Genomic DNA, 14,216 nt, shown 5'->3' with positions numbered 1-14,216 from the left:
CTGAAAATATTATTCCTGCTAAAGTTAACAAGCAAAATCACTGAGTTAGGTTAAATTAAATCCAGTGAATGGCAGGAAATTTACTGATTATGAAGTATTAAAGCTGTGGTATTAGTTCAGTATGATTTTAGAATACTGAATGACTGAACGCTCTGAAAAATGAAAAGTCTTCCAGTTCTTAATGCTACAAAGTAATTTGTAAACACTGTACACTGGTGTTATGTTTTATTTGGAGAATCTACAAGTTTGCTAAAACATGACTTTATGAGCCTTGATCTCATGAATAATTTGTTTGCCAAGTTAATGCTCAAATAAATCTTGTTTCTTAAAGTTAATGCACACTTTTTAATTTGCAGCTGAAACGGATTTGACCTTCTCTCAAGGATTTTTTTTTCCACATCTGAAAAGGTACTGCAATCTGAACCCAGAACAAAGAATACACTGGGGAAATAGTTTTTCTGAACAGGGATGGCAATGGATCACTCCGGTAACTAGTTTCTATTAGCTATGGTAAGGTTAGTAATTATCCTATAAATTTATTTCTTTTTATAAATAGCTATATGTTTTACTAACCATAGTGTTCTCATCTCTTGCTCTCAAGATGATATTTCTTAAGAGTTCAATTTATGTACTGAATTATCTCATAGTCATGACCACTTATTATACATGGAATTGTTAAAATGATCCTTTAAAAATTTCTTTTCCTCATCTATTTCTCATTTTTTACTTCCTCCAGTGAGCTAGAAAAATCTGGACATGGATTAAAGCACGTATCCTTGAACAAGGTGGAATAATATGTCAGAGAGATGCTAGAATCCTCCACCAGCTTTAACATTAAGTTCAGAAACCTGGCTGGAGGTGAAGTTCTGTTAAATTTGGAAGGCATGGGTCAGAGGCAGGGATTACTGGCTAGCTTTATTCTATCAACTCTACAATGTAATATTGTATATTGCAATTATACAATATATTGCAAGATATTAGAGACAGCAATTGTTAATAGTCTCTCTGATGCTAAAAATCCACAAGTCTTCAAAAGCTAAGAAAATATCAGTAACTGTTCTGTCCAATTTTTTGAGGAGAACCTAAAAATTTGCCTGCCAATTCCATTTTGAAAAACAAATAAAACAAAAGACTGCTGCAACTACTCTAGGAGGGATGTACTCAAGTAAGGAAGGAAAAATCAGTGATAAAACTCAGGCAACTGGACCTAATGATCTTTTTAGGTCCTTTCCAACTGCACTATTCAAAAAAAAAACAAACCATGAAAAATGGAAGAGGAAGAAAATGGTGAGAAGAAAGGAACACAACTTCCTCTGAATTACTATATTTACTCTACTTAATCACATCATAAACAGATAGCTCCTCCATGTCTTTTACACCAGCAATTTCTTCCACTTCGTTCCAGGATGTAAGAGTAGTTCTATCTTCTTGGCTATGGCTTTATTACAGCTCCAGATACAATCCTCTCCATATTTACAAGAATACCATCCAACATCCTTTGAAATAACACTACACCACCACAAGCTCAGTCTCCAGTATGGAGAGCAAAATAATGATGCTCTGGTAGCACCAGCAGCTGTAGATGCACTGGTTTCAACCTATTACATAAGGACAACAGTCCATAACTAGAAATCAGTGCATAAGATGAACGGGCTGCTTCTCCTTCTCAGACTGGCCAGTCTCTCGTCTAACAGCCACCACAAGCACCACAGTCACACCTTCAGTTTATTTTGTATTTTGAGTTTCCCAATTCAAGACTTCATGCCTTATATCCAATCTTGTAAGCTACTCCAGGTGTCAGAAAGTGTACATTGGTGTAAAGTTACAAGGTAATTTCACTGAGCATCTACAGGAATTATTACAAGCTCAGTGGCAGACCACCTCATTATGAAACACTACGAAGACAGCGAAATATTTTAACTAGGCTTATATAAGTTGTTAAAAAAAAACAACAACTCAAACACCCTTAAATTTACCAGAATAGAACCAAGTTCTGTTACAAACTACGCATTTAACTTAGGAAAATGTGGTGAATCCAGTATTCTTGTAATTTCAACTGTAGTTACTCCCTCCTGCCCCAGTTACGGATTTCTGCAAACTCTGACATTTAACAATTTAAAAACTGAGCAGAATTATAAAGGGGTGGGTGGGTGAAATGTTTAAAATTTTGATGGTTACATCCTGCACTTTGAGTCCTATTTCACAGAACTATGCAAAAGGATAGGCATGCTAAAGGTTGGAAAAAATGACTATAGCAGGATAGTTCAAATGGCTTGATTGTTGTTAAATACAAAGCAAACCTCAGGCTAAAAATGTATCATTCTCCAGGTCACCAACTCTTCCTCCTATTGTTGGTGTCTAAAGGTTGAGTGAACCACGTTGATTGCTGTCAGCCCATGTTATTTTATTTTTTGTTATGTTAGTTGTGCATTCCACTCAATTCTCCGAGGAGACCAAAGTATTTTAGAAACCCTAAGATTCAAGTCTCAAGAAAAAGCACTGCAGAAGGCAAAGCAACATGAGAGGTAATACTTCAAGGGATAGAAACAACTGCTCAACGGAACGATTCAATGACAGAAAAAAGTTTGAAAAGGGTAAAGAGGGAATAAAGTGATGTATGGAAGATGCTGTTTTTTTTAAGCTAACCAATAACTACAATGCATCCATCCGATATCAGGACGTTATCTTTCATTCTCTGCTGCTTTTCCTAAAACACCCCACAGTATTATCAGCAGAAAACTGGAAGATCGGGCACAATGCGTGAAGTATTTCTTGGAATTCATTTTTAACTTGGTAAAAAATCATTCATTTTGACTTGTTCTCCTTCTTGCATTATGCACAGTTAAATAAATATTCAAATTAGAAGTTTCAAAATTACTGAAAGACACTACAAATACAATATGCTGTCCAATAAGATTCTTACCTCAATTCACCAGAATCAAAATGCTAATTTTTTATTTCAATCTTTTAAAGTACTTCTATTTCATGTATTTGGCTGTACACATTTGTTCACCTGCTTGCCTGTTCAACCCCAAAACACAATGGCAAATTTCAAATGACTTTGTTATAGGGAAAGAAGTTGGAGGTAATGAAGCTTCTACAATTGTCAGGAATGTGTAAGATAGATGAGAGAGGCTATACATTTTACCATTGAGAAATACACTGCAGCATGAGCTCAAGATTTATTTAGACACCGGGAGACCCATATGGGAGCTAGATTTTATAAATACCCTAATTGTGGGAAAAGCAGCTTCAACATCAATCAGCTGCATGACATTGATCACAGGCTACATTAGTTCCAGCACTCAAAGAAGGTCTGGTGTACTTACAGAACTACATATTTCGTTTCAAAAAGCCAAGCTCTACTTGTTAGGGGGCTGGGGGTTCTATAAAACATGATGGTTGAGTTCATCTTACTTTACAATTTTTTTCTGCAGAAAAGCATTTTTTACTACAGTGTCAGGAAGTGTCCATCTCTGAAACAGAACAGGAACAACCAGGAAATAGCTCTCTTATTACTAGTTTTCCGTGCAGCCCTGACAAAATCTAGAGAATGTTCATTCATCTTGGAAAGAATTAGCTTATCTTTCCATAGTGTAACTTCTATAGCTCACATTTTCCCCAAAAGTTTGCTCAGAGAACGGGGAAGAAAGAGATGAAACAAAGATCTTGAAGAACTCCACAGATTATATTCAGAATACACTGCTGTTCCTAAGAAGCTGGCAGTTTGTTCCCTCTCAAATAATTTCTTTCCACTCTGATCTTTATGTTTCTGACAAAAATGACAGACTAAGAGCCAACAAGATAAAGCAAGCCAAGACAAAACTGGTAGATATGTTTAGAAACAGAAGACCAAAAAAATAAAAAAATTAAAAAAAAAAATAAAAAAAATCCATCCAACCAAGTGGTGCATGGAGAGGAAAGTAACCCTACAGCTTAGTTTACTCTTATGAAAAAATAAGCATATCCTTAAAAAAAAAATAAAAAAAAAAAAGAGAGAGAGAAAAGGTATCAAAAGAGAACAAATGTCTATGTAATGTTATTCAAATGAACAACTTGGGCTTGCTTTATTTGATACAACATCATGACAAAACAAGTGATCAATGCAAGTTACATGGCATTTCCTGAGACTAAAATGTATTGGTTTAAAAATGGGAATTTCTAGCAAGCAAAGGAGGAAACAGCACTGACACCAATATTTGGATGTTGAGCCTTCAGTGGACCTTATTTGTTAAAGTGTATTGCAGGAACACAAGCATTTAGTTTACTTGAAAGAGGGATAGAGAAAAAAACCAGATAGGCATCACAACTCCTTCTGACTCCCAAAGGTTTCTCATGTCCATGCTACATTTTGGCTCACTTTCTCTGTGTAAGGCCATTCTTGCTTTGCCATAGAAACAGCTTCATCTTTCCAGTCATTGCTCAAAAGCAGATTGTTTCTTTATACAACAGGGAGAAAAGCTCACTATTTTTTCGTATTTGCTTCTTCATTTTATTTTCTTGCAAGATGTGCAGGCAAGAGATCTTGTATCTGTAAAGCAGAACCTATTTCTGGTGATACTGAATTTGTATGCTAAAAATGATGAGCAAAGAACCAGATTCACTGATTTCACAGCAGAGACCTTCTGGTCAGAAGCACACTTCAACCAATTGTTGTTAGTACTCCATGCATCCAAATCACAAGAGTTTCATTGAAAGAGAAGTTTTCCAGGATAACGCAACACAACTCAGTGCAAGCATGAGGTCTTTACTATGGTGACTGATTTTACACTGTAGGGATCTGCTAGTAAAAACCACTGACATACTGAAGAAGATACCTCGATTGCAACTGAGATAAAGAGGTGCTGAAGTGACAACTGTCAGCATATCTCCTAAAAAAATAACAGGAGTAAACCACTCCAGGATGGAAATACGCACAGAAGCAGCATTCAAGAAGGGGTAGACAGTAAGCCAATCTTAACTAAAATACATCTCCTGCTGTCCTGTTCTGGCTCTTACCACAGCAATATCCTTATTATAAGCAGAGGCATTCTTTCAGGACCTCCTTTCTCAGAAATTTATTAAAAAGACGGGATCAATACAGAGGTTGAAACTTGTACTTTAAATGGACATTGGATTAAATTTTCTTGTTAAATCCTGTTGAGATACACAAGGGATAAAATTCAAGCAAACTGTGCAAATCGTAATGAAAAAATGCAATTTCAGATTTTGCCTCTTTCTGATTACATTGTCTGTGAAAGGATTATTTTCTAATATTTGTTCATAGTTTGCAAGTATCTGATAAACATTTTAGCAATTAATTACTTATTTGCCTCTTGCTATGAGCAATTTATTGCAAGCATTAAAAATTCAAGCAGTTTTCATCGCGCACACAGATCATGTGATAAACTTTTGGCGCTTAACTGTAGAAAGCTGAACTCCCAGAATCAGTTGTCTGATTCAAGTATTCACAAATATGACTTCAAAATCTGCCTCCCATGAATATTAAAACTGGATATTCATTGTTCCTGTTAGACAGTCTTCCCAATTAACATATTCACTAGAATATTTATGGAAAGTATACACAAAAAGAGTATGAACAGCATCAAAGTCAACCCATTTAAATACTAAGATGAGTATTTGCAGCCTTCCTTCATTTCACTTTATTGTATTTTATGAGGTGTTTGCCCAACTCTGGTTTCAATCATCCATACAGACTGCTTGGACTGAAGTACACTCTCTGTCAGAGAATAACAGCTGCCCAAAACTGGAGTGAAAAGAGGACAATACAGGAAAGCAGGAAAGAAGGAAGACTCTTGATCTTAAAAGCTAGTCCAGAAGCTAACAAAAAACACACTCAACTTCATCTCTCTCAAAGACACCCTACACGATCTCAAACAACCTCTTCTTCAGTTTTCATCTAAAAGTTACATTATTGATTCTTCCTTTCCTGTGATACATTTTCTAAACAGAAGCCCTGAACAGAGATTTCAGGGCTTCCAAATTCAAGCGGATCCGCCACACAGAGACTGGTAACTCCAGTGTATTTTCATCCTGTCAGATGGATGTGATGGTAAATGTGCTGAGGGCGCAAAGCCACAGTGGACACTCCTCTGAGGAATCAGTGATGTCAACTTACAGTTCCAAGTATCCATTTTACATGACTTCCACAATAAAGAGGATAGTAAACTGCTACATATATGGGAAAATGATGCCATTTCTGAAGCGACTGTTGGTTAGTGAAATTACTGTTTTCTTCCTAATGAAAATTCATTACATATTATTTCAGTTTCCTCTTCTCTGTTCTAAATGCACTCTACCCTACCCACTCTATTTCCTTGCCTTTTGAATGTAATTTAAGAATATTGGAACAATTAACTTTTTCATTCAAAGTAACTGATAACTGAAATTATTCTGCCCTTGTGCATCGTTAAAAACAACAACAGTAACCAGGTACATTCTAAGGCTTTATAATATTCAAAATCCTCTTTAATATTCTAGTTCACAACCTTAATAGACATTTATACTTGATTAATGAGGCTTTTAGTAGCTATTGCTGTCACAGCTTGGATAATGAAACCTCCAATAAATATTTCAAGGCAGCGTCTGAGTGACAGCTGCGATGCAGCAGGCTGCTTTGCACATAGGCAGTTCTGAAAGTAATGCCTCCTGTTTATTTCCATGGAAACTACAACAGACAACTACAAAAAAGCATTTTTCAACATAGTCGCCACCACTGGCTATGCATTTTTACCTTTGATAAACAAGCCTGCATGCTGCACTCATAAAAATCCACGGGGCTGTACAGAACTTGGATTGTCTTTCAAATTGCTGTAACCATGGCAGAAGCACACTACCCATCGCCTTAGTGTGCTCATATCCACTACATGGTCTTCCATAAAAGTTCAGCAAGCATCAGTGAATGTCAGTGGGTTCCATTTCTTCCACATGGAGGAATTTAATGACACACCTTCGTTTCATACGCATTTCAATGTCAAACACCGTTTTGTCAGACTGCCCCTCTGCTGCCATCTGTCACATGACAACAAAAAGTGATGAGATATTGGTGGGAAGATTCAACCTTTACTACATACCACCAACATCTGCCTCTGATGTTGTGGGCAAACATAATAAAATAAGAATTACTTTCACAGCAGAGATAATCATTTCTGATAACAGAAACAAAAAACAAAATGAAAACAAAATTTCTTTCTACAGACTTGCAGGCTATTTAAAAAGCACACCAACAGAACTGATAACATTGGGGTATATTTTATTTTATAGATCTACTAATAAAGCACTTATAAAAGGTTTTTAAATGTGGACTCATCGCTATGCTATGGCAAACTAATAACTGAAGTCCTTACATATATGAAAACAAAGCAGTAATGTAATTGTTAATTGCATCAAGAAAAAATAACTTTAGGATGCAGCGTTGCAGATATAAGTACTGAAGAGACATTTGATTCTGATGCTCTGAAACAAATAAACAAACAAACAACTGCAGAAAGAAGACGACTACAAAATTCTTTGCCATGACAACTCAGCTAGCTCAACTAGTTTAGCTTAGTGGGAAAAAAACAACTGAGAAGTGATTCAACTGCTCTATGTAAGTACCTGTAAAAGGAAACACACTGAGCCTTGACAGTGAAATTAGTATGGATTTACCAAGGGTAAATCACATATGTCCAATCTGACTGCTTTCTGTGATGTAGTGATTATAGCTGTGAATATGAGAGACCAGTAGATGCAATTTTTTTTTTAACGTCTCCCACAGAATTCCTCTATCCAAGTTGGGGAACAGTCCTTCTGGGAGGACTTGGGGTCTTGCTGGATACTACGTTATGTATGACCCAGGAGTATGCCTGGACAGCAATGCAAGCTGGGAACAATCAACAGGAACATAGCAAAGAGGCTGAGGGAAATGACTATTTCCCTTGACTTGATACTCACTGGGCCATATCCGGCATATTGTGTCCAGCTTGGGGCCCTCCATTTAAGAAAGACATTAATGAAGTAGGCCTACAAAGCTGTTTGGTTGCTGAATTGCTTGCGCCAAGAGAGCCAATCTTGTTCAGTCTGGAGGTGATCCAGAGGACTTACTGCATGGCCCCAGTACCTACAGCAGATGCAAGAAGGTGGAACCAGGCTCTTCACAGAAATGCACTGTGTAGGATGAGTGACATCAACCACCAGCCATAAACAAAGGAAGTTCAAAATAGATGCAGCAAGAAACTCTCCCACTTGATGGCAGTCCAGCAGACAGTCAGCAGTGGCACAAGTTGCTCAGAGCAGCCATGTTGTGTTTCCATCCTTGGAGGTTTTCAAGATATGACTGGATAAAGTGATCTGGCCTCATCCTGTTGAAACAAGTTCAACCAGAGAGCTCCTGGAGTCCCTTCCAACCTTAAGAATTCAGTGAGGCTGTTCCTTCAATCCAGTGGAGAAAAGCATAACAAGAACCATTTACTTGAATCTGAAACCAGAGGAACTGAAAACTCCTAGCAGCACCTGTATTTAATCAGAGACACCTAGTGCCAGAAGCTGCAGAGGACTCTGCTCCTGCTAGTTTCAAATCAAAGTACCATGCTGTTGGGGCATTTTTTACTCAAGTATGTATTAACACGTAAAGACATTAATACATAAACTAATCATGCAGACCAAAGTGGTGCAAAAAAACAAGAAGTCAGATGAACTGAAGAACAGCTTCAACTGTCTGGCCATCATATGTACAAGCTTAGGAAAATGCTACCTATTATTTGGTTAAATAAATATTTTAACTTACCCCAGTGTTCAACCAGTAAATTAAAATTTGATCACCCCTCAGCCAAATATTAAAATAGGATAAAATAAAATAAACAGCCACACAGAGATAACAGAAAGAGTTAATAACTTTGCATTGCTTGCAGCCCTTTTCCAGTGCAAGGCTTCTTAATCAGTAATGGGCTTTGCTCCCTGGTTTCATTTAAGATTAATTCACACTGAGAGCTTTAAGTCACCTCAAATAGCATGTAGAAGCAAATTTCAAGATCTGTATTGAACCCTCTGTAAAAACGAAGGATTCTACACGCAGGAATTTAAAGCAGTACTCCATTTACAACTGTGGACACAATTAAAATAGTCATTACAATAAGGCAGCATAATATTCTTCTAAAAAAACAAAAAGGTGAGGGCTGCATTTGCTCAGCTTTTAAAAATCAAACAAAATCAGTACTGTTCTGACTGCTAGATCATTACCGTTCAAGTATGCAGCCAGCACCCCATATATTTTCAGTTTTATGTGAATCCCATAAGTGTTTCATTCTAGAATGAGCTCACAGAGTTACTGCCCATTAAGGCAGAATTTTAAGTAACCAAATAAATTTGCATAAGCAAATATTTGTACCTGACATACAACTAATTCAGAGAGGTATGCAATATACACTGAAAATCTTTAGATGCCCTTACTTGTAATTTAACTTGGAATCCAATTTTGTTTTGAAACCAAGCACAAATTGCTCAGCCAGGATTACATAAAAGAAGCTTGCTTGACATTTAGAACAATGAATTTTAAAATTTATCAGACTGTAAGCTGAACAGTTTTTGTGTTTGAACAATTTTTAAAAGGATGAAACACCTTTCCTCATGTTAAGATAACTAAGAAATGTTTTTTAAGCTTGCCAAAATAACACGGCTACTGAGAGAAATGAAATGCTCTATCTTTAAAAAATAAAATAAAAGCAACAAAAAGCTGCTTAGTGACAAGTAATAAGGGACACAACATTTTCTAACCTCACCTAACTGCACTGAACTCCTTTAAGAACAGAAAAAAGTTCATCAGATACACAGCTGAAAAGGCAAAGTACTGCTTGTTTCAGGTCTGATTATAAAAACTACCTGTTAGATGGCTGCAAGTCGATGTACATACACAAATTTGAAGATCTCTGCTTGAAAAATGCAGAAGAAGGAGAGCTGTCCCAGGTGTAACATCCAATGGCCACCCACAGGGACCTGGATTCAAACTGATTTTATAAAGAAATATGCCTCAGGTATTCATTGATTTTTTGTGTTCATCCTTCTGGCAAAATAAGCACAGAGGCAGTGGCCAGAACTAATAGTCTTCACACAAGGCGAATGGCAAGAAAATAGCCTCATGTGCTTGCAGGTTTCAGCCATGTATGTATTTATATAACCAAACTAGAAACCCGTAAAACATTTCATAGAATTCAGCTTTTAAAGCAGGGCATAGCACTAGTAGCAAATGGGCAGAATCTAGTACCTGGACATAGCTCCTATGCAGGAAGAAGACTCAGAAGTAATACAACTATTTTCTTGTCTTCTCTTGCAGAAGAACATCCCAAATTAAAACAGAACATCTCGGGGGTATTCACAGTGACATACCGGCTGCTCTGTACATTGAAAGCAGACTAGTTGCACAGCAAGTCCCAGACCGAACACTTCCCAGGCACTCTGCTCGTTGCTCAGCCAGATGTTGTTCAGGCTGTGCATATTTAAGCTCTGTTTAGGAAATGTGATACAGTTATACGTAGGTTGCTCTGAAAGTAATGCATCCTATTTGTTTCCATGGAAACTACAACTGATACAATGATCATAACAACACTGTTTGAGAGAGCAAATTCTCAGCTACAAAACACTATTTTTCAACACAGCAACCACCATTAGCAATGCATCTTCACCAGCAATGAAGAAGAGCCTGCATGCCACACTCACTGAAATTTGCATGGCAGGGCTACACCTATTTCCATTTTGACCTCCAAGCCCACACACTCATTACCCAAACAATAACAATCGCGGATCACTACATAGGTCATGGTTACAGACACAGAGGGCAATGCAGCATTGCCACTGTAAGGGTGGAGAATTGTTAGAAAATGGCAAATTGTGCTGTGCAAACCTAGCACTCTGAAAGTTCTGTTAACCCTCAATGTGTGCTATCGGATGCGCTGAGTGTAAGTCCTTGTCTCATGATTTCTTTACTGCAATGTTTACTTCACAGACCAGAGTTCCACCACACCACATCCTATTCCATAAACTAAAAACCACCTGTTTCTCGTTTCAGTGAGCAGAGGCACACTGAGGCCATGAGGCCACTGGACAAGAGACAGCCTGCAGATGAGTGACCCAGACCTAGCAGAGAGTCCACAACATACAGAACCATGCTAGGTACATGTTTTCCTGGTCTTTACTGCAGATAGATACACCTCCTGCTTCATACCACAAAATTAACCTCCATGACCCATACCATCCATACATATGAAGACTCACACACACATCCATAAAAACAAGAGTTGTGTAAGAAGTGTCCAGAATACATATGGGTACCTTTTTAAACATTTCTAAACAGTATTAAGAGCAGAACTGAAAATAAGACAATCATTTTAGTTGAAATGAAATCTTACAGTGTACAAGATAAATCTACCTTTAGGAATCAGAAAATACAGAGGTCAAATAAATTAGGGGAAATCAGAGTTTTAGTTGCATTTAAGTTCAAGGATTAGAGGAAAACTGAACAGCAATTACCTGCTCCTCAGCAGTGAGAACACGGTAAGGAAAGCCCTTTGTTGAAATCTGTGTGTTGGGAGCCATTTCCTACACAAATCAAACCGGCTTTATTTAAATAAAACCAGCGATGACTGATGTACGTCTGTCTGCTCCAACACAAATCATTCAACACACGCTTTTACCCAGCCATTACTCCCCTCCTACCTTCAAAACTCCCAGCAAACAGATAAATCCACGTTATGGCTGGCACGAAGAGGACGGTCAGAGAGGCAGCCAGGAATTTCCGCCTCCCTCTGCAGATTCCCAGCATTCTCTCAGGAGTTTCAGATTCCCAACCCAGTGCTGTTCCTATGTCGGAAGCAAATAGTCCACAGCCTCCCACATATTACTCCCTGAAAAGGAAAGGAAAAATTGTTTCAACAGCTTATCTCTCTACAGAAATGAAGACTATGCCAGTATTCCTAAAGAGTCAGAAGATGAAAGCTAAAAACCGTGTTATTGCAATTGCAAAGCAGCACTCATTTCATTGTTACCATTAACTACTTAATAATAAAGCAAGTTTTAGAAGTCCCCTACAGGACCATCAACAGAACACATCATAACATCTAAACACACACTGAGCTGATCTCACAAAGAGTTTTCACCTCTATTTGTCATGTATTTGCTTCTCATTTACTCTAAAGACATTCTTGATTCTTTGATGCCTATGTGTGGTGGTGCCCCTGGACAGATTAGAGAAATCCACCCACATTCCTGCACCTGCTTCCAAAGAGCGAAAGTCACACCACTGAATCAATGAGCTGGCTGCAGGTGGTCATGAACTCAAGACAGTGGTTGAAGAACGAATGAAAGGTAAAGTCTAGGGGGCGAGGGTTGCTATTAAAATGACCAGTTTGCTAAATGCATTGAAAGAGCTCGATGCTGATGAACTGTATGAAAGAGAAGGGAAAGAAAAATAGGCAAGGATGATTCCTTAGTCACAAACAGGTCGTATGAGGACCTTCACGCTGTATGCTATAATAAAAGGAGATTCTGAAGAGCATCATAATTTTTACGGACAAAAATAGGATCTTAATTTATTTAAAATAATTGTTATGCAATTCACATGCTTAGATGGCAGAATAATCTAGTGATATTTACTCACAGGAAAATGAATATTCCCATACCAGTGCAGACATGCAGAGCACATGTTTTACATACCTAATATATATATATATATATATATATATATATATTTAAAGGGAGGCAAGTACAGAAAGGCTGGTGTTAAACTTGAGGAGTTGGAAAAGGAAAGGGAGACATTAAGTTGAAAAAGTTTAGTTCAGACTTAGTGTGAAAGGGCTTCTGCTCCCTATTTTAAAAATTGATGCGCAAACATGATAGGGAAAGAAGCATAGACAGAAGCAGAACAAGGAATTTCCTATCAGCACCCTTTGGTTCATCCTTAAACTAGCACTATAACTGAAATCAGTAATTAAAGCATTTCTACAAAGTTCAACAGTATTTTAACAATATTAACAATAATTACTGTGTGCCTCTAAATTATTTCTGTGCTCAACAACTCTGCATATATTGCCCTGAAAGTCAATTCTGAAATCCAATTACAGCAAAACAGAGAATTATAGACAAGAGAAGAAAAGTTGAGACAAAGAACTTGGCTGCTGGGCATACCAGGCTGCAGTAATCAGAGAAACTTACAGCTCTTCCTCAAATGTTCAACAGAGCCCACATTACTACATTACAGTTTAAGAGACATGGTAGCACTCCTGACCTTGGAACTGATAAAATGGAATATAATTTGTCCAGAGCCAGCACAAAAAGCATTCCATTGTGTCAGCTTTTCACCTGAGTGAATGCTTCACCACAGAGATTCTGCAGAAAATATGTGGACAGACTTAATACGAACAGCTATGGTATTAAAGACACTCTGCTAGACAGAGACACACATTTAGTAGATAAACTGTGGAGGATTCTTAACTTTTTTCATTTAATTTGGATAGCGATTACATTTCATTTCTTTTCCTTACATCACACAGCTGGTACAACTACTCTGAAGAGATTCCTTTACATGCCTACTTGAAAGCACAGATAATTCTCCTGGGTTTTGTGTTCCACACTTGCTGTAAGTATATATGTTGTAAACTACTACACAGAATCATTTACTTGAAGTAGAAATTACATTTTTTTCAATCTCTATAACACCATGGAATGCACCATTAGCATCAATCAATGCATACGAAAATAATCTTTGAAGTAATTAACTCACAAGCAAGGTTATTCTCCAGTAGCGATATTTTGCAATGCAGTGTGCTTTAGTCACATGCTGCTCCTACCAGTGACACCTGTAGCCCATAGAATCAACACTAAATGTTCCTGAAACGATGCTGTTACAAATAAGGTGGTACAGATTTTCAGGATAATGGCATTCAGACTACACAGTCTGAGTTACAGCAGTGCTAGTGTACTAATTCATCCTCAGGCTGCATATTAAAAAAAATAAATCAGTTTTTCTTATATATTCTTTTAAATACCCAAGAAAATGAACTTCCTGAATAGAATCATAGAATGGTTTGGGTTGGAAGGGACCTCAAGGATCATGAAGCTCCAACCCCCCCCCCCACCTCAAGCAGGGCCACCAACCTCCGTATCTAATACTAGACCAGGCTGCCCAGGGCCCCATCCAACCTGGCCTTGAACACCTCCAGGGATGGGGCATTCATAACCTCTCTGGGCAG

The 14,216-nt window shown here is 37.7% G+C and overlaps 1 protein-coding gene across 2 annotated transcripts in view; it reads right to left on the bottom strand.

Moving 5' to 3' along the window:
• Positions 1-14,216, bottom strand: part of LARGE1 (LARGE xylosyl- and glucuronyltransferase 1) — a 280,592-nt gene that overhangs the window by 185,335 nt on the left and 81,041 nt on the right. The window contains exon 3 of one of the 2 annotated variants that reach the window (XM_085227448.1): positions 11,686-11,873. The exons of the other annotated variant lie outside the window; for it this stretch is intronic. Coding sequence (XP_085083574.1) covers positions 11,686-11,791 — 106 coding nt within the window. The 5' untranslated portion in view covers positions 11,792-11,873. The remainder of the gene's footprint in view (positions 1-11,685; positions 11,874-14,216) is intronic. 2 annotated transcript variants of the gene reach the window in all.

Source organism: Meleagris gallopavo, chromosome 1 (assembly GCF_905368555.1).
Source record: "Meleagris gallopavo chromosome 1, MGAL_WU_HG_1.1, whole genome shotgun sequence".
Taxonomy (NCBI): domain Eukaryota; kingdom Metazoa; phylum Chordata; class Aves; order Galliformes; family Phasianidae; genus Meleagris; species Meleagris gallopavo.
Note: the sequence above shows the minus strand (reverse complement) of the source record. Positions and strands in the feature narration are given on the sequence as shown.